General features: G+C 57.0%; 2 protein-coding genes and 1 long non-coding RNA gene across 4 annotated transcripts; 1 reads left to right on the top strand and 2 right to left on the bottom strand.

Moving 5' to 3' along the window:
• Positions 1-644: 644 nt before the first annotated feature.
• Positions 645-7,143, bottom strand: GDI1 (GDP dissociation inhibitor 1). Of its 2 annotated transcripts, XM_003806350.4 has the most exons (11): positions 6,819-7,143; positions 5,484-5,591; positions 5,250-5,349; positions 4,974-5,108; positions 3,974-4,172; positions 3,607-3,738; positions 2,918-3,017; positions 2,316-2,487; positions 1,856-2,000; positions 1,683-1,737; positions 645-1,592 (listed from the first exon to the last, which is right to left on the bottom strand). In XM_003806350.4, exons 1-11 carry the CDS (start codon positions 6,861-6,863, stop codon positions 1,440-1,442), a joined length of 1,344 nt encoding a protein of 447 aa, XP_003806398.1. In that variant the 5' UTR covers positions 6,864-7,143; the 3' UTR covers positions 645-1,439. The 2 variants fall into 2 exon arrangements, with proteins under 2 accessions (XP_003806398.1, XP_063457784.1); XM_063601714.1 differs by having other exon boundaries at positions 645-1,737; positions 6,819-7,088.
• A 466-nt stretch (positions 7,144-7,609) lies between these two features.
• Positions 7,610-15,588, bottom strand: ATP6AP1 (ATPase H+ transporting accessory protein 1). The gene is made up of 10 exons (XM_003806349.5): positions 15,270-15,588; positions 14,949-15,075; positions 12,221-12,295; positions 11,666-11,859; positions 11,154-11,194; positions 10,405-10,490; positions 9,679-9,917; positions 8,939-8,986; positions 8,620-8,851; positions 7,610-8,443 (listed from the first exon to the last, which is right to left on the bottom strand). The coding sequence occupies exons 1-10, from the start codon at positions 15,425-15,427 to the stop codon at positions 8,234-8,236; spliced, it is 1,410 nt and encodes a 469-aa protein (XP_003806397.3). The 5' UTR covers positions 15,428-15,588; the 3' UTR covers positions 7,610-8,233.
• A 45-nt stretch (positions 15,589-15,633) lies between these two features.
• Positions 15,634-19,739, top strand: LOC112438360 (uncharacterized). Its single transcript, XR_008955230.2, has 2 exons — positions 15,634-15,995; positions 19,498-19,739. It is a non-coding gene; the product is annotated as an uncharacterized LOC112438360 (long non-coding RNA).
• Positions 19,740-20,119: the final 380 nt, after the last annotated feature.

Genomic DNA, 20,119 nt, shown 5'->3' with positions numbered 1-20,119 from the left:
CCCGCCCCGCCGCGCGCCAGCAGGCCCGGAGCGTGACCACCGCCCGCCCCGCCCCGCCCCGCCCCGCCCCGCCGGAGACCGCCCCTGGTCCTGCGTGGACTCCCGCCCCAGCCCCCACCGCCGGCTCCTGTGGACCCCGGAGGCTGAATTCCCCAGCCCCTCGCGCTGCCTCGACGTTAACCCGAGCCAAGGCTGGGCCCCGGTCCCTCTAATTCCTCCTGTTGACCCCAACGCTGGTCCCCTTGCTGCCCTAGTTCCCCCGCATTAAGCCGAAAACTGGCACCCGTCTCCCTGCTTCACTTAGAATCCCATCCAAGGCTGGCCCCTGGTCCCCTCTGCCCTCTCCTTTCAAGCCAGAGGCCAGGACCCCCGCTCCCTCTGCTTCCTCCACGTTGACACCCGCCCTCCACCACACTCCCCCTGCATCGAGCACTGAGGGCTGCAGTCCTGGTGCCAGCATCAACTCACTGGGTAGCCTTAAGCTTTAAGTCAATTTGGCCCCAGTGTGCTCTGGGTGAGGAATTCCCTGGTGAAGAATGCCACCTTTTACAGTCCAGAGTGAAGCTAAGCCAGAGCCCCAACCCAGGCAGCCAAAGCCCTGCCAGGTACCCAGCTTTTGGGAGATAACCATCAAGATCCAGAGATTCAGGTTTCAACCGTTTTATTGGGAGGTTTTGTTTTCTGTGAAATACACTAGAGGGTGGGGAAGGGGACACATTCACTTTGCAAGATAAGGGTTTCCCACCACTAAAGGAAAGGCATGGGGCAGGGCACACTGGGGTTTGGGTCCGTTTTCCCACCTCCTTCTGCTTTGCTCACTTTTCTTTTCTCTCAGCAAGTACCACAGAACACAAAGACAAGAAACAAAACAGCAAATCAACCTCCAACGGGGCCATGCCCAAGCCTTCCCCACTCCCCCAGGCTGGGCAAGGGCTGGGAGGGGCTGGGGCAGCTCACTCTACAGCCCTCAGGCCACACGGGAAGGCTGCAGGCTCAGAAAGGGTGGGTCAAAGTTAATAAATTAGAATAAATTAGGGGGGAGGAATGCAACTTTGTGCTGGGAGGGCCCCTTCTCTCCAACACGCAAGAGTTGGTGGGGGGGAGGTGGGGGCATCTCCAAAGGCCACTACAGTGGGGGTAAGAGCGGTGGGGGCAGAAGTCACCTTTTCCTCCACGTCTTCCCAAACAGAGCAGAAGAATTAGGGGTGGGGGGAAGAGACACACACAAGGAGAGGAACCCTCTTTTCCTAGGATAAGGAAGGGCCAAGAAAGAGGATGCCATCCAACCCCCCATCTCCCAAGCCATCGCTAGGGTTAAGGATTTGGTCAGTGGATCAATGAGGTGGGTGATGGGAACGTGGTGGGGGAAGCAGAGGATGCTGGAGCCCTCGAGGAGAACAGACACAGGCTGGGGCAGCAGGGGCTGGGGGCGGCCACAATCACTGCTCAGCTTCTCCAAAGACGTCGTTCTGTTTGCGCTTCATGTTCTCAAAGTCAAAGGCCGTGCCAGCCATGCGTTTGTAGATGTCTTTGATGTCGTTGCAGGTTGTCTCAAAGTGTGTGGTGGCATCGTAGGAGCAGGAACAGAACACCTGGAAACAGCCAGAGCCCAGCGCCCAGGGTGAGTCAGGCAGGTGTCCTGGGCGGGCAGCCAGGAGCCAGGGCTGGGACGAGCTGCTTACCTGGCTCTCACAACCATCATCAATGGGCTCATACAAGTCACTGATAGCCACAAACCTGAGGGGCAGACAGAGGGGAGGGGACAGGCCTCACAATGGGCCATGCCCTTCCTGGTCCCCAAGCCCAGCTGCTGGGCTCCCTCCCTCTCCCCCTTGGGCTCAGCCCAGTCCCTCACTTCTGGTCAATGGGCTCCAACAGCTCCAGAGCCGGCTCCACCTCCTTTTCAGGGTCCGTGGTCTCCACAGTAGTGCTGGCAATAGCTATGTACTTGCCCTGGGCCGCCACGTTGTGTGCATAGGAGATCATGCACACGTAGATGTCTGGCCACAGGAAGAGCTCCGTCAACTCAGGCCAGAGGCGCTGGCCATACGCAGAGAGGGGTTCCAGTGGCTGGACACAAGTCTGGCCCGACTGCCCCTCCCCAGCCCCGCAGAGCAGGTAGCATCCAAGCCGCCACCCTCCCAGAGGGAAAGAGTCCAGGCCACCCAAACCCTAGGGCTCCAAGTTGTGGTGGCTACAATGTGGCTCAAATTTTTTCCAGAGAGGTAAGGCAGGGAGCTCCCACACTGATGGGGAGAAAAAGAGTAACCCCAAAGAGAACACCCTAGAGGAAGCTGTACCAGCGCCCAGCCTACCTGACTTCCTGTTGACCTGGTTCTGGGGGATGATTATTTGGCAGGAGTTGGCGTCGTTGGTGTTCTTGATGGGGTGGCTAAGGATACAGATGATGCGGATAACCTGGCCAGCCTTCCGCACACGGTCCGGGATGTAGCTGGGGTCACAGATCAGCTGCTTGCAGCGGGCCACCTGAGAAGGCACCAGAAGTCCTCGCCCCTGTCACATCCCTCCCTTAGGTAGACGTGGGGCTGCGCTCACAGCAAGGGCAGGCAGCTCTGGCAGACAAGACGCTCCTCGGAGCCATCACTACTGCCCCTCCTGAATGCATGGCCCTACCCTGCCGCTCAGATAGGTGGGCCTTGACGCACGGGCTGGGTGCCCGCCCCCACCCCACCCCCCAGAGGCACTGTGATCAAGAACGCTTTCTGCACCACAGACATGGCATGTGGCCTCTGAAAGAGACCTCTCACCCACAGTCATGATTCTGAAGACTTCTGGACCCCCAGTTCCCAGCTCCAAGATCCTTGGGGCTGTGCAGCAGGAGACTCGACAGCACAGAGAAAGTGACCAAGCCCCGCCTCAACCATGGGACTGCACTGCATGCACGGGAAGGGCTCACCTCTCCCTCAGACTTCACGCCCACCACCTTGCCGTTCTCCATGATGATGTCATCCACAGGTTTGTTCAGCATATATGTCCCCCCATAGATGGCACTCAATCTGTGGTGAGAGCAGCTCCGGTGAAGGCCCCTCCCAGGAGAAACGGGGACCAATTCCACTGCACCCTTCCTCCACCAAAGTGCAAAGAAGGCTGCCCCAGGCAGGCAGCAGGCAGGAGACGCCGGGATTCATCCCAGCTCTGTCACTGCCGTGAACGCTGGCCCCATCTCCGCGGGCTCTTTCCTCTCTGGAGCTTCTGCTCAGAATACACTGCCAAGGGCCAGCGGGAGGGGGCATGAGGGATCAGTGCTCCGCACCAAGACAGCCTGAGGGACCAGAATGGACTCTCTGGAGATAGGTCAGCTCCCAGCTAAGCCCTGACTCAAGGTTCTGGGACCCTGGGCCCAGTCCTGGTGCTGCCGGGAACTGAGCAAGTCACATTTGTGGAGATTCGTTTCTTCAAGTGTGGAGACTTCTGTACTTCAGTGCACTGGGGTTGTGCCCTCATCACCCAAGGATGGAGTGAAGTAAATGAAGAGCACGAATTGGAAAGGAGGAAATACTACCAAGAAAATGCTCAAGGGGGCCATCTCCACTCCTGGCCCTAGTCCTACTCAGCTATGCCAACTGAAAAAACCCATGTCCTCACCTTGCAAAACCCTGGGGCAGCTCGCCCAAGCCGTAGAGCGGGTATAAATACGGGCTCTTGCCATACCGGGCCAGGGACTCACTGTACAACTTGATGCGGTTGACGGTCTCAAGGCAGGGCTGGTCCAGGTAGCTGGGGGAATAGCAGCACCCCTGACTTACCCCCACCCAGGTACCAGGCCAGTCTTCCCACCACCCTGAATGGCCTGGGGAAGATGAGGATCAAATGCAAGGGGGAAATGGAAAGGGTGATAGGTGAGCCGGTGGCTGAGTACAAGAGACATGCGGGGCAGGGGGACAGCAGGCAGGTGTGGGAAGGGCGGGGGCGGGCCGGGCGAGGGGGCTGCCACCACCCAGCTTCCCCTCACTCATCAGTGCGGTAGAGCGCCAGGGCATGGCCAGTGAAATCGATGACATCCTGGCCCAGATCAAACTTCCGGTAGACGTCACGCATGCTGGTAGTCTGGGGGTCAACGCCCTCAAAGGTCTTGGGGTCATTCTCATCGAAGTTTGCCACAAACACCAGGAACTTGCGGAAGCGCCGTTTCTCAAACATGCCCATCAGATCTAAGGAACGCGGCGGGAGGAGGTTCTGCACCAATGCAGCACAAAACTCTCCATCCCAGCAGGGCAGGCACCCCCACTCACAGCCCAGCTGTCCTGTGATCTTAGGTTAACCTCTCCACCCTTTTTAGCCTCAGTTTCCCCACCTGGATGAAGAGGGGATTGGCCTGGATGGGCTCTAAGGGCCTTCCTGGCTCAGACACTTGGCGATTTCTCGGGGATTCAGTGGAGGCCCTGCCAAAGGCTCAAGTTTTTGTTTTTTTTTTGAGATGGAGTCTCCCTCTATCGCCCAGGCTGGAGTGCAGTGGTGTGATCTCGGCTCACCACAACCTCCGCCTCCCGGGTGCAAACCATTCTCTTGCCTCAGCCTCCCGAGTAGCTGGGATTACAGGTGCATGCCACCACACACCCAGCTAATTTTTCGTATTTTGAGATGAGACAGGGTTTCACCATGTTGGCCAGGCTGGTCTTGAACCCCTGACCTCGTGATCCACCCGCCTAGGCCTCCTAAAGTGCTGGGATTACAGGCGTGAGCCACCGCACCTGGCCAGGCTCAAGTCTTTCAAAAGGAGCCCCGTTCCCCTCCACATCACATCCCTGCTGTGTGAGGACCTCCCTCCTGGCAGCCAGCCGTGCAGCATGACATGGGGCAGAGGGAATACACAGTGAAGGGCCTCTCTGGTCCTTCATGGGAAATGTGACTTTGGACAAGGGGGTGCCTTATTCTGGACAGCCACCCATCCCAAAGACAGCTGGCTTCCCTGCCACCCCATGATTTCTCTGGCTCAGGGGGCCCACACTCACTGGAAGCCAAGGCCTCAGTCTCAGTGGACGGCACTTTGTAGATCTTGCCCCCCTTGTAGACAAAGCTGCCCTCCACCACCTTGAAGTCCAGGTAGCGAGTCACCTCTGTATACAGTAGCATCTTTACCAGCTGCCCTGTGGGGGTGCACAAGGGCAACATCAGCACGGCTCTCTCCAGAGGCTCTAGCTGGTCTGGCTGTGCCTCCTCTGGAGCCTGACCGTCCTCGGGTCTTCCCTATCACCCCCGACCTGCAATACCTCCTTCCTGTCCCTCACCGTTAGCCATGAGGAATTTGGGAATCAGGTCAACGTTCCAGTCTCGGCCTCGGCCCATCGACTCAGGGGGCCCCTCCAGCAACTGAAAACGCTTATACAGCTGTAAGCAGAAGGGAGAGAGAGAGACACCTCAGGGACCACCTCCTCCTGCTCCAGGCACCTGGGGAGCTACTTCCACCCTGTGCCGCTATGTGGGAGGTTAACAGGGATAGGCTTGGGCCTGGGCAGCCTCACCTCCTCCAGGGGTGTGATGGAGGAGCTCTCGCCCCCGTAGTAGGGGTTCCGGTCCATGTGCAGCACCTTCTTCCCGTTCACAGACATGATGCCCGACAGGATGCATTCCTGGGGGAGGGTGACACCATCCGCTGCACTCCCACCTGCCTCCGCTCCTACCAGCAGACCCGATTTGTTCCCCACCCAAACCTGCCTCAGTGGACAGCTCCTTCCACCCACCATCCCCACTGGCTAGTTGCCTCGCCTAAAATTGGGGTGATGGCTTCATACGACCACACTCTCCATTGCAACCTTGCTGGGCAAAGGAGTCCCGTCCCCCTCACAAGGCGGAGAGTGAAATAACGGAGGCTTTGAGGGAGGCAGGGCATCCAGCAGACACAGGATGGCCTTCCAGTACCAACACGCCGAGAGGCATCTACCTACGCAGAGCCGCACAAAAAGGCCGATAAAACACAATAAGGCACAGAGGAGACCCAGCTGGACTGCAAAGGACACTCGAAAGGGAGGAAAAGAAAGGCTTAGCACAGTCCTTGAAATTGTAGGCCCCACCCTGGACTGCTCGCTCTTTCTTCAAATAGCAGGAGCCCCTGCCGCTGAGGAGGGGCATCTGGGCCTGGACCGAGGAAGAAGAGTCTCTGAGGGGAGTAGGCCAACGGGGTTTTCGGGGAAAGGGGGAAGATAAACACCCTCACCAGTCACTGTCACTAGCCCAAGGACAAAGGCTGCAGATGCTACCCAGCCTGAGGTCTCCATGGGCAACCGAGGTGGGGTTGCGGGAATGTGCTTACTGCCCCCACTGCTGTTCCTTCTGGAACATTCCCTGGATCCCCTGGCCCCAGAAGACGATAAGGAGGCGGGCTGAGGGCCCACTCTGGCGAGGCCCCCTGACCCCAGGTCCTTCTACTTCATCCCCACCGGGATTAGCGCAAGATGGGAAGGGACGCTGAGAGGCAACGCTAGGCGGGCAATGGGTGCGGGCGACGGGTGGATGCCGTGATGGGTGGGGGCGATGGGTGGGCGGGGTCGGGGGCATCGGGCCGAGTGGGGGTGCGTTTTCCGGTCCAGCGGGCAGGGGTAGGGAAGATGGGAGGGCGCCGGGGGTCGGACCCGGGTAGCCCAGGAGGCGGCCAGGAAGGGGGCCTCTTCGGGGAGATGGGGTCATGGCAACGAGCAGAGGCGATGTCGCGGGGGGAGCAGCGGGGTGGGCACGGCGCCGGCTTTTCGGGGAGCGGAGCGCAGAAGATGGCAGTGACAGGAGGATGGGCCGGCGGCCGCATCATCGCGGGGGATGGCGAGGGCACGACGCAGGGCCAGGGGCGCCGGGGCCGCACTTACGGTGAGGCCGGTCCCCAGCACGATCACATCGTATTCCTCGTCCATGGTCAGGCCTCGGTGCCAGCGCCCGCTCGGCTCCTCCTCCTCCTTCACCGCAGCAGTCGCCGCCGCCGCCACCGCCGCCGCCACCACCACCGCACTGGACCAAAGATGGCGGCGCGTCGGCCGTCGCCCGACCCCTCCGCCGCGTCAAAGAGTCCCGCCTCTTCCCGCGCCCCGCCGCACCCGGCAGGGGCCACCGCCTCCCCGGCTCGCCTCCCGGGAGGGCTGCCAGGGCCCGGGCCACAGCACCAGCGCGGCTCCGCGGGCGACGCTGCTCGCCGAGAGTCTAGAGAGGCGCGGGGCGGGGCGGGCGGGGCGGGCCGGCGGCCGGTGCTGCGGCCCGGGAAGAATCCGTGCGCGGGAGCCGCGCGCGCCCCGCCCCACCCGCCGCGCCCCGCCCCTCCCCGCCCCGCGCGCGCCCGCCCACCTCCCCTACCCCCGCCCACCCCCCCGGGAGTCTCGGCGCGGCCCCGCGGCCGGGCGCGCGCCGCTGCGGCAGCCGGGGGCGGCCCCCTCACGACGCGAAGGCTGCCATTGTCACGACGGCCTCCTGAGACGCCGAAGCGCACCGAGACTCGGCCCGACCGCCCCTCCCTACCCTCAGCGGTTAGGGCCCAGCTTGCTGAAGCCCCTCCCGGTCTCCGCGGATGCCTCTTCGCCTCCCCCTCGCCAGGCTCCATCCTCCCGCATCCCTCCGGCGAGCACGCGCCTAAAGCCCAGCGCAGAAATGAGCGACAAGAGGCCCAACGCATGGCGATCCGCGTTTATTTTATTAGGAAGGAAACAACCAAGCACCCCATGCTCCTACCAGGCACTCCCAGTGGGAACATGCCAAACAGCCGGCGATCGCACCCAGCCCACCTGTCGTGGAGGTCCCTTCCTTCTCAGGCCACAGAAATAAACCCGTGTACTGCTTATTGTTAGCACAACATCACCAGAAAACGATAACGACAGCCAAGCAGGACAGACAGTTAAGTAGTACTTCTACACCCCCAAACTCAGGGAGCCCTATAACCTTAAGGAGGGAGCATTTGCTACACAAAAGCACTATCCACAGCCAGGGATGATGTAGACACAAGAATAAATAAGGAGAAAGGAGACCCTAGAATTCATGTCCCTTACGCCTCACAGCGACGAAGCCTGGGAAGCTGGTTGGTCTAGCATCTACGCAGAATATGTACACCTTGTTGGGAGAGATGGGGGCAGCCCAAAAAAGCTCCTCAGCGGGCTGAAGAGGGAGCAAGATGGGCTGAGGGGAGCTTGGAGTTCATGCTGCAGTAGGAAGAGGGAAGCTCTTCAGTCCAGTGCGCTGCAGGGTGGGAAAGCAACAACACGGACACCGTCCCACCCTCAACCCCCCCACTGGCACAGGGTCACACAATCTGGGTCAAAGAAATAGTGGGGCCCTTGTGGTCATCAAAGCGATCCATGGTCTTGAGGCTGAGGATCATGTGCAGGCCATAGGTGAAGATGAAGAGCATGAACAGGGAGGTGAGCAGCCCCATCCAGATGCCGGGGGAGAAGAAGCTGGCACAGTCGCTGGCGTAGGAGAACTGCTCCCCCATTACGTTGAAAGCCTGGATCTGGCAGACACACAGACACGGGTCAGAAAGGACCGTTGGGAGGCCCAGCAAGAACTGGGACAGGGGCAGCGCAGGGACAGGACTCTCAACTACATGCCCAAGCCCAAGCCTCTCTTCGTCTCTCAACCACTAGCCTGGGCTCCCCCACCTGAAGCTGGGCCACGCCCGCTCCATACCTGGAAGTCCTGAAGCATCATCTGCCAGGGGGAGGGCTGCGTGCGGGCCACGAGGAGACTACCCTTCTTGCTCAGGCTGCTGACATACTCGCAGTGGAAGGAGTAGATGCTGGGCCCTGTGACCTGGGAAGCATTGAAGTAGGCGACGGAGCCATTGCTGTGGACTTCGAGGTGCTCCATGGTAAACCAGTGCCGGGCAGACACTGGGTAGAGGCGGTTGGCCAGAATGAACCTGGGGAAGGTGGCAGGGATGTCAGGTGAGCTGGGGAGGCTGGGGCCACACCAGCCCACCCATACCTCAACCACCCCCAGGACTCACTTGAATGTCACTGTGGTACCAAAGAGTCGTTCATAGGTCAGTGAGAGCCTGTGGGGCCAGAGAAAGAGGCGCACTCTGAGGCTCTGGGAGGGCCTTTGGCATCTTAGAGGAACAAGTTCCTCAGCTCTGCTCCTACCTAAGCTGCCTTGGGTCCTTGCAGCCACCTGAAGAAGCAGTGTCCCCACTTGACAGATAGGAAAACTGAGGATCCAGTCACATTGCAAGGTCAGAACAGAGCTGGAAGCCAGGACCCAGGTCCCCCTTGCCACCAGCATGGGGGTCCTTCCTCTGGTTCCCCTGAGCTCACTGCCCCTCCTTTTACTCCCTCTTAGGGTCACTAAGGTGCCTGGGCTGGGCTTTGGGGGCGAGAGCAAACAGAAGGGCATGGTTGCCCCATAAATGGCTCAGGTAGCTGGCCTGGTATTTGCCCACACAAAGTCCCAGAGGTTTTGCTCAAGGGGGAGGTGACAGGTTCCCAGGTAACCTTGAGGTGTTAACAACCAAGGTCCCAACCAAAGACTCGCAAGCATGGGGAGGCAGAAGTCTGAGCAACTCCCCCTCCAACAGCACCCCATGCCATGACACCTCCTACATCCTCACGCTGCCCAGACCCCAACCAGACCATGGCCATCCCCACCCCAACACACAGACCTGACCCTGGCTCCCTGCCCCACCTGCGACCCACAGTGATGGGAAGGTCACCTGTGGTGGCACAGTCCTCCCCAGCCTAGTGCCCTTGCCTGGCAAAGGAGTCATTCCAGAAGGAGCCAGTCAGGTTGAGTTCCTGCACCCCAAAGGTGAGGGGAGTCAGGTCCTCCCACTGGTCCTTGTACGCCACAGAGAAGTTTTGGGCCCAGAACAGGATCCGGGGAGCGGTGTCATTGTAACTCACAGGAGGATGGATCACAGGTGATACTGGCTGTTTTTGTAGCAGCTGGCGACCTAGCCCTCCGGCCACCACGGCTACATCACGGGCCACCTGCAGAAACACCCAACCAGCCTTCTTTCAGCAGCCCTGGGAGAGTGTCACACTCGAACCCAATTGTCGTGCCCTCCTTCCCCTCCCAACAGGACACCCTGTCCACTATCTCAAAGTCCCATCAGCCAGAGGAGACCTTTCCTCCAGGAAGCCTTCCCTGATGCCCCCTAAACCCTGATGACATTCCTAGTCCCTCAAACTTAGGGTCATTTAGACTTAGTGTCCAAGTCTGCCACCCACAAGCCTCACAGGACGAGATGGAAAGCTGCCCCTGGAATGGGGAGGCAGGACTTGAGTGCTCATCCTAGCCCTGCCCCCAGAGTCAGCCACTCCAAATAGTCACACCACAGGGGTTCTGTGCCTGATGCTTCCCCTATGCTGGGCCTCCTGGGCAGCCTACCTGTGGCATACACTCCCCACCTCCAAGCAGACTCACCACACTGCCTCTCCCTGCACGCCCCAGAGCCCTTGCCGGAAGGGCACATACCCTGGAAGGGCGGACCGCTGTGAGGGCCGCTGTGTATGGGACATCTTCGGACTTGAGTGTGCTCAGGACCTGCCCGATGACCTCATCTGAGGGTCAACAAGGAGAGCAGAGACTCAGGTCACCAGGCACCCTGCATAAAGAAACACTCCCCACTGTCTGCTTTAGAAACCTTCTAGACCATCTGAAAGTGGTGTTTTTACTTTCCACTGAGGATCCTTAGGAGCAGCTACTTCTCATCCCACCCCCATTCCCAGCCTCCCCCAGAGACAACTGTGGCTTCAGTCATCGATTCCCTAATGCCAAGCCCTACCTATGTGACATAAGAAAATACATATCAATACAGAAAACTCCACATCCACCCATGAAAGGTTCACGACTGCCTTTCCATGGGGAGTGACTGTCCTTTATTGCAAATAGATGAGTCCCCAGAATTGTTTTTCCAAATGTCTGCAGTCTTATTAAACCCATAACTCTAGGATTCACGCTGCCTGCACAGAAACTGGCTCCACAGCCTCCAGCACAGAGAGCCGCCCCCCTCTGCCAAGTGGGGTCTGGCTGGACAGGGTCTTCTGTCAGGTGGTCCCTGGCTGGTCCTGGGAGCCAGCATTTCCCTGCTCCACTGCCAGCTGCCCCGAGAAGCAGGCGGGCCACCCTGGGAGTGAGGAGGCCGAGGAACTGCAGGCCAGCTCTCTCTGTGGCCCCCACCCAAGGGCTAGATGAGGACGTGCATCCTCCCTGATTCTACTCACCGTTGCCTGTGAGGACCTCCCTGGGTGCCATCAGACCAGAGCTATGGAAGACAAACAGAGCGCCAGAGTCCTCAGGCGGCCTGGACCTGCACTGCCCACTACCCTTCCCCGACCCCAGCTTCTCCTCCCCACTAGCCCCACGCACCAAGCCTGCACACTCTTACCTCAGTGCCCCCTCCTGGAAGCCCATCCCACCCCGAGGCTTCTCAGTCACACTCAAGTCCTGGCCACCTGCTCTGTGACAAGGGCCTGGCTAGGTGAGAAGGCTCCCCACCCGCAGGGCTCACATCTGCCTCATCTCTGGAGGCCCAGCTCAGTGCTAGGCACCAACTCCTGAGTCACAGAAGAGGCCCTCCCCTCCTCTTCTGGCCACACAGGGCACCTTCTGGAAGGGCTGTGAGGGGGTGGGGAGTACTGGCATCTTTAGCCAAACGGTGCCACCACATGCCATAGCCCAGGGCCTTGCTGCTCTCTGGGCCCCGAGGCTGGTGGCTGGGCCATGTGGGCAGTACCTGGCTGTGTAGGGCAGGCGAATGAGCAGCAGAGCAGGGAGGCTGGCGTTGAGCTTCAGCTCCCGCAGGGTGGCCAGGTCCACATGCAAGGGGCTGGCCCCGAGCTTCTCCTGCAGGTAAGTGGTCAGAGTGCTGACTGCATACCAGTCGACGGCAGGAAGCACCAGTGAGGAGGGGGCCAGGTCCAGGGCATTCTGGGGACAGGGGAGAGGCAAAAGGTGAGTTAGCCAGGGGCCAGTGGGCCTGGCCCAGCCCCCCACACCTCTCTGGCAGCTCTCCTCTGGCAAGCCATACCCATAAAGGCTCACCAAGAAAATGGCCCACACCCCAGCCCCTGACATTCAGGCCCCAGGCCTTTCTACCCCAAAGCCAGCGTCTCTGCTCCCTAAGAGTATGAGGTGGCTTTTGTTGTTGTTGTTGTTTTTGGGGGGGATGGTTGACCCAGAAGAGACTCAGACCCAAGTAACCCTGATATGAGGTCAGAGTACAGTTCTTATGCTGGGAGAAGGAGCACAGAATGTCCCCCATGGCCCCTGGCTGGGAGAGGACTCTCACCTCTAGGTTAGAAAAGGCGCTGTCCTGCTTGTTTCCAAACACACCGCCATATGCTGTGAAATCCTCAATGCTCAGCTAATAGGGAAATAGGGGAGACATCTGAGGAGGTTTGGCAAGTGATGGGGGCCAAGGCAGGGGACAGCCACCTTCCCCGTGCATTCTCAGGGCCAGCAAAGTCTCACTGAGAGTCAGGTTCAGTATGGTGGAGCGCAACTGTGTGTTGGTGGGGGTGGGGTGGGAGACTCACCTCTTCCCTCCAGCATTCTCAGGGCAGGGTGAGAAGACATGGAAGGCAGTCATGGGGTGGGGAGATCTGCAGGCAGCTGACTTGTGGTAACTCAGGAGTAGGAGTCAGCTGCCTTGCCTGCCCTACAGACAAGAGGAACTGGGGAGGGAACAGGGAAGCTGCGGGGAGGGGGTGGGGCAGCCAAGAGCATTTGTGGCAGGCCTCCCAGCCAGAGAAAAGGAGAGTCGGCTATGTCCAGTCTGGACAGGACCCTCCCCCCACCTGCTTTTGGCGGAAGGGGAGAGGTGAAGATCTCAGAACACGCTGGAGGAAGCATTGAGCATTGAAGTCTTTTGAGCTCTTAGGACCACAGTGGCCCCGACCCCATCCCTTTTTCTCCACAACCTACAGATGTCCTTTGTCCTTTTGCTCCTACCCTCCACTCCCATCCCCAGCTTCCTCTGGCCCTTCCCAGTTAGGCCCTGAGGAGATTTTAATCAGCTTCCCTAACCTGTTTGGTATACACACTCGCCCAGCCTCCCCTCCCTTGTGGGCAGGACCTTGCTGCTGTTTGGCCACCGGGGTTCTCAGTCGGAAAGCCCAGGAACTGCTGGTGGGTCCTGTGGGCTTTCTTTAATTGAGAAATCACACCACTCCCTGCTCCACGTTACCCAAGGCTTTCTCACACATTTCGAACTGCAACTGACCTTCCCCCTCATGGCCTACAAGGTCCTACTTCATCGCCTAGCCACCTGCAAACCATCTCCTACATCTCCTACCCCTTTCTCTCACTCACTGTGCTCCAGCCACACCAGCTCTTCCTTGAGCTGGCCAAGAGCACACCTCGCCCAGGACCCTCGCATTTGCTGTTCCAGGAATGTCCTTCCCCAAACGGCTCCCTCCCTCCATTAAGATCGCTGCTCATATATCACCTCCTCAATGAGGCCTGGCCTGACCACTCTTATCTAAAATAGCATCCCAGTCACTCTGTCCCCTTAGCCTGCTTCCTTCCCTAAAGGCCGTAACACTGACATCGTATCCTATACCGACTTAGTATTTACTGGCCACCCTCACAAGAATGTCAGCTTCCTGAGGGTGGGGGCTTGGGTTCTTCTGCTCACTGCCATATCCCCAACACTTCACAATACCTGGCACATAGTAGGCTTTCCATATTGGGCAAATGAATGAATGGGTGAATGCCCTAAGACTGGGGGATCCTGGCTAGATGTTTTATGTGGATTATAAGAATTCCCCCTCACAGGCCGGGCGCGGTGGCTCACGCCTGTAATCCCAGCAGTTTGGGAGGCTGAGGCAGGTGGATCACGAGGTCAGGAGTTCAAGATCAGCCTGGCCAACATGGTGAAACCCCATCTCTACTAAAAATACAAAAAAATACAAAAATTAGCTGGGTGTAGTGGTGGGCGCCCTGTAATCCTAGCTACTCGGGAGGCTGAGGCAGAGAACTGCTTGAACCCGGGAGGCGGAGGGTGCAGTGAGCTGAGCTGACGTTGCACCACTGCATTCCAGCCTGGGCAACAGAGCGAGACTCCGTGTCAAAAAAAAAAAAAAAAGATTTCCCACTCACAGCCCTCTGATATAGGTGGTGTCTTCATTTTACAGATGTAGAAACTGTCATTCACAAAGATTATTTCATGCCTCCAATGGCTGGTTACATGGTAGAACTAGGACTCAGTTCCTATTTGACTATATTATTTACCACCTCCTGAAAAGACTTCAGGCCACCGCCATCTGCCCACACAGCAACCAAGGGAGACTACAAGGGCAATGAGCCATACAGGCCACCAACAAGGGAGGGCCTAGCAGAGACTTGCTATCTTAGAGTCATCTCATGGTCTCCACGCCTGCTTTTGGGGCAAAGATCCTGGATGGGAAGGAAAACAGCATGCGGGTTATGAGCTCCAATTGGGAGGGAGGATTGGCAGACTCAGGCTGGAACCAAAGTGGTATCTATCAACTGTAGTGAAACATTGTATCTCGACAAACCTTACTTTCCTTGGCAGTGAAACCAAGATAATGACATCAGTGTAGCAAGTGCCTACAAAGCACTAAACAGGTGAGCATTTTCCAATTATCATTATTATGATCATCGCAGCTAGAATTACAACTCTGCCACCCATTAGCTGTATGAGCTTGGACAAGTCACTTAACCTCCAGCCTCAGTCTTCTCATCTATAAACAAACAGGGACGATAATCCCCACCCACCATATTGGACTAAGTCAGATATCCAAAGTGCTTGGTACTCAGTAGGTACCTGGCCTCTGATCCGTCGCTTCCTCCAATCAAGTTGGTGCCATTTCCGAGGCTGTCGCCATGCCCACTGAAGCGTTTACTACAGGCCTTCCCATGAGACGACCCCCACCTCCCTACAGTTGGGACAAGGTCACTGAAGCTTCCCTTGGGGAATGGGCGTCAGTGTCATGGGGGGAAGGGGCCTGGCTGCCTCCCGATGACCGGGGGAGAGTGGGCTGGGGCGGGCGCACCTTGTCCTGCAGGAACAGCAGCACATTCCTGGGACCCAGCTCCAGGGCGGGATCTAAGTAGGTAGAGAGCTGCAAGTCGCTGGTGATGTGGCCTTCATGAGTGTCAGCCGCAGGAGCCCACAAGTCCCTGGCAGGGGACAGAAGAGGTGCTGTCAGACGGGGGCGCATGTGGACTGGAGCTCTGTCGCCGGCAGATTCGCTGCGAGCCCCCGAGCAAGGAACAGTCCACCTCCGGGCCTCACCACCCCTCGCCTAGGACAGCGCCGGAGTCGGGCGAGGGCGCCTCAGCCGCCACAGCGCATCCCACCCCGGCCCGCTCACCGGTCACTCGACCACAGCACCAGCGGGACCTGCTGCTCCGCCGCCGCCGCCGCCGCCGCCGCCGCCAACGACAAAAACACCGGCAGCCACGGCATCCGCCAGAGCGCCTGGGCGCACCGCGGCCCCATCCGCACTCGAGCCGTCGCCATGGCCGCCATCACAGCCTCAGCCTCCACTGCCTCAGCGGCCTCGACAGCAGCAGATCAGGTGACCGTTGCCCCCGCCCGAGCCCCGCCTCGCACCTCCATTGGCCCCAGCGCGGGCCGACCGGCAGGGCCGCAGGTAATTGGACCAAGTGCATGCCACTCGCGGCCACTCCTTCTCACTGGTTGGCTGTACGTGTCTCCAGGCACTCACGCTCCGAGTGGGAAAGGGGATGGGGCCCAGCTAGACCGACTAGGACGAGACAAGAGGGACAGGGAGGCTTCGCGGAACCCTACGTCCACCCGACGCGTTCGCCCGTCCGTTTTTATTTTTATTTTTATTTTGGTTTTTTTGTTGTTGTTCTCTTCTTTTGTCTTTTTTTTTTCTTTAGAGACGGGGTCTCGCTATGTTGGCCAGGCTGGTCTCGAGTCCCCGGGCTCAAGCGATCCTCCCGCCTCAGCCTCCGGAAAAGTGGGACTACAGGCGCGCATCGCCGCACCCGGCCAATCCCTGTTTTAATCCTTTTCCTTAAAATTGCAAAAGTGGTGTCTTTTTCCTGCAGATGGACCCTCCCTGATACAGGTGAGAGGAGACTGTAATCCCTTAGAACGAGGAGTGAAGCGGGCTCAGGATAGCATCTAGGGGAACACCCAGCACTTACATTGGGCAGGAGGAGAAGGGTCCAGAAAAGAGATCGGACAAGGAGCAATCAAAGAGGAAGGAGAAAACCCAGAGCGAAGCGTGGCATCAAAGACACCCTAACGGGCCGGGTGCTGTGGCTCACGCCTGTAATCCCAGCACTTTGGGAGCCCGAGGCGGGCGAATCATGAGGTCAAGAGATCGAGACCATCCTGCACAACATGGTGAAACCCCATCTCTACTGAAAATACAAAAATTAGCTGGGCATGGTGGCGCACGCCTGTAGTCCCAGTTACACGGGAGGCTGAGGCAGGAGAATCACTTGAACCCGCGAGGCGGAGGTTGCAGTGAGCCGAGATCACGCCACTGCACTCCATCCTGGGCGACAGAGTGAGAGTCCATCTCAAAAAAAAAAAAAAAAGATTGTAGTCATGATTGTCACATGTGATTCAGACTAGGACTAGGATAGTGGCAGTTGAGCTGGAGAGAGGAAGTGGGTCTGACGATACAGTCAAAGAAGATTGTAGCTTTTGGGTCTCTCTGAGTTGGGGACTGGGAGACGAGGTCACTTGGGGGCTCACTGAGTTTCGGGTGCTTAGGGAAACCCCCAAGTGGCCATTTCCAGGCCTTAACTAGCTGAGGAGAGAGGTTTTCACTGGAGCTTCACTGTATCCCAGGAGAATCCAGCAAACTTAAAAAGGAAAGCATGTCTATTATGTTTCTGTTACTTTTGTTACATAGTTTCAAGGCAAATACTTCCTCTGGAATGCGGAAGGCAATCTTGCCTCCGCCAGGACTCTGTTGCTGAGCTGCTTCCATGCTTAGGGAAGAAACCCACCTGTGGCTGCTTTTATTCTTCCCTGCATTGCTAGGGGTCCCTGGAGTGATGGCCCTGGAGGCTTCCTGAAGCACCTGCTATGGGCCAGGCACCTGGACTCTGCCCCGGAAGTTGACAGTTTAGTCTAGAGGACATGCAGGACAGCAGGTCATGATACAGGGTCATGAATGTTCCAAAGGTTGAGACATGGGACTGGGAGGGATGTAAGGAGAGGGGCACCCATGAAGCTGCTCCCACCAGGAGGCGATATCTAAACTGAACCAATCACCAAATGTTGACAGCACCAATGAGCACCTTCTGTCTGGGGACTTCATCTTTAGGGTAAAAGCATTTTGTTCATTGAAATCCTGGCTGGGCGTAGTGGCTCACGCCTGTAATCCCAACACTGGGAGGCTGAGGTGGGCAGATAACCTGAGGTCAAGAGTTTGAGACCAGCCTAGCAAACACCGCAAAACCCCGTCTCTACTAAAAATACAAAAATTAGCTGGGCGTGGTGGCGGGCACCTGTAGTCCCAGCTACTCAGGAGGCTGAGACAGGACAATTGCTTGAACCTGGGAGGCGGAGGTTGCAGTGAGCCGAGATCGTGCCATTGCACTCCAGCCTGAGCAACAAGAGCGAAACTCCATCTCAAAAAAAAGAAAAAAAAAAGGGCCGGGCACTTTGGCTCATGCCTGTAATCCCAGCACTTTGGGAGGCCGAGGCGGGCGGATCACGAGGTCAGGAGATCAAGACCATCCTGGCTAACACGGTGAAACCCCATCTCTACTAAAAATATGAAAAATTAGCCAGGCGTGGTGGCGGGCGCCTGTAGTCCCAGCTACTGGGGAGGCTGAGGCAGGAGAATGGCGTGAACCCGGGAGACGGGGCTTGCAGTGAGCCGAGATCGTGCCACTGCACTCCAGCCTGGGCGACAGAGCGAGACTCTGTCTCAAAAAAAAAAAAAAGCATTTCTATGGTGAAACGTAACCCAAAAAAGAAAAGAAGTAGGCCAGGCGCATTGGCTCACGCCTGTAATCCCAGCACTTTGGGAGGCCAAGGCGGGCGGATCACCTGAGGGCAGGAGTTCGAGACCAGCCTGGCCAACATGGTGAAACCCCGTCTCTATTAAAAATACAAAATAATTAGCCGGGCATGGTGGCATGCGCCTGTAATCCCAGCTACTCGGGAGGCTGAGGCAGGAGAATCGCTTGAACCCAGGAGGCAGAGGTTGCAGTGACCAGAGATCATGCCATTGTACTCCATCCAGCCTGGGTGACAGAGCGAAACTCTGTCTCAAAAAAAAAAAAAAAAAACCCCACAAAATAAAGATGTACAGTGTAATGCTTATCAAAGCAGACAGTTCCATGGCATCACCCAGGTCAAGAATTTGAATATCATTGCCCCGAAAGCCCCTCTCATACCCTTACTATCACTTCCCAATGTGACCATGAACTTGATTCTTAGGCTAATCACTTTGGTCTTTATAGTTTGACCAGTTAAGCATGCATTCCTAAAAATGATGGGATGTGTTGTTTTGGCTGTTTTGAGGCTTTAAATAAAGGAAATTATTCAGTATAATATTTTTCCCTCCTCCACTCTTTTTTTTTTTTTTTTTGGAGACAGAGTTTGGCTCTTGTTGCCCAGGCTGGAGTGCAATAGCGCCATCTCGGGTCACTGCAACCTTCGGATTCAAGCAATTCTCCTGCCTCAGCCTCCCGAGTAGCTAGGATTACAGGCATGTGCCACCACGCCCGGCTAATTTTTTGTATTTAGTAGAGACGGGATTTCACCATGTTGGTCAGGCTGGTCTTGAACTCCTAACCTCAGGTGACCCACCCACCTTGGCCTCCCAAAGTGCTGAGATTACAGGTGTGAGTCACCGCACTCAGCCTTCTCCTCCACTCTGAAGGGAAGTATTATTTTGTGTCTAGATTCTTTGCTCAACATTGGCAGATTAATGCATAGTGCTGGGATGTTACTATGCATGTAACAATGTTGCTGCATAGTATTCCCCTGGATGAATACGTCACCATTGATTGTGTCCTTCAACTGTTGACATTTGGTTGGTTTCCCATTTGGGCTGTTATGGCTAATGCTGCTGTGAACAATTACGTATACGTCTTTCTTTTTCTTCTTCTTTTTTTTTTTTTTTGAGACGGAGTCTCGCTCTGTCACCTAGGCTGGAGTGCAGTGGCGTGATCTCAGCTCACTGCAAGCTCCGCCTTCCGGGTTCACGCCAGTCTCCTGCCTCAGCCCCCTGAGTAGCTGGGACTACAGGTGCCCACCCCCATGCCCAGCTAATTTTTTGTATTTTTAGTAGAGACGGGGTTTCACTGTGTTAGCCAGGATGGTCTCTATCTCCTGACCTCAAGATCTGCCCGCCTCGGCCTGAGTGCTTGGATTATGGGCGTGAGCCACTGCGCCCAGCCGATGTATGTGTCTTTTGTTAAACATAGATGTTCATTTCAATAGGTATATAACTAGGTGGGGAATTGCTAGGTCATAGAGTATATGCACTGGGTTGAGTAGTGTCCCCATAAAAGTCATTGCAGACAGAATCAAGTTAAGGTGAGGTTATACTGCATAAGGGTGACCCCTAGTTCAATCAATGCATGGTGTTTTTAAAGGAGGAGAAAAAGAGACAGACACAGGGAGGAGAGCACCGCATGCAGCTGAAGGCAGAGATTGGAATGACACCTCTGCAAGCCAAGGAACACGGAGCATCGCTGGGAACCACCGGAAGAAGCCAGAAGACAGGCCTGGAGCTGACTTTCCCTCACAGCCCCAGAAGGAACCCACCCTGGTGCCACCTTGATTTCGGACTTCTGGCCTTCAGAACTGGGAGAGAATAAATTTCTGTTGCTTTAAACTTCCCAGTCTCTGGCACTTTGTTACTGCAGCCACAGGAAACCCATACCGTGCACACTCTGCCTTTTGTGTTTCCTCTTCTGTGAAATGCCTTTTTTTTTTCTTTTTTTTTTTTGAGATGGAATTTCGCTCTTGTTGTCCAGGCTGGAGTGCAATGGCACAATCTTGGCTCACTGAAGCCTCTGCTTCCCAGGTTTCAGTGATTCTCCCGCCTCAGCCTCCTGAGTAGCTGGGATTACAGGCACCCACCAACATGCCCAGCTAATTTTTTTTTTTTTTTTGTAGAGATGGGGGTTTCACCATGTTGTCCAGGCTGGTCTCAAACTCCTGGCCTCAGGTGATCCGCCCATCTCGGCCTCCCAAAGTGCTGGGATTACAGGT

This window comes from Pan paniscus, chromosome X (assembly GCF_029289425.2).
Source record: "Pan paniscus chromosome X, NHGRI_mPanPan1-v2.0_pri, whole genome shotgun sequence".
In the NCBI taxonomy this organism is placed as follows: domain Eukaryota; kingdom Metazoa; phylum Chordata; class Mammalia; order Primates; family Hominidae; genus Pan; species Pan paniscus.
This window is presented reverse-complemented; position numbering and strand designations above follow the sequence as displayed.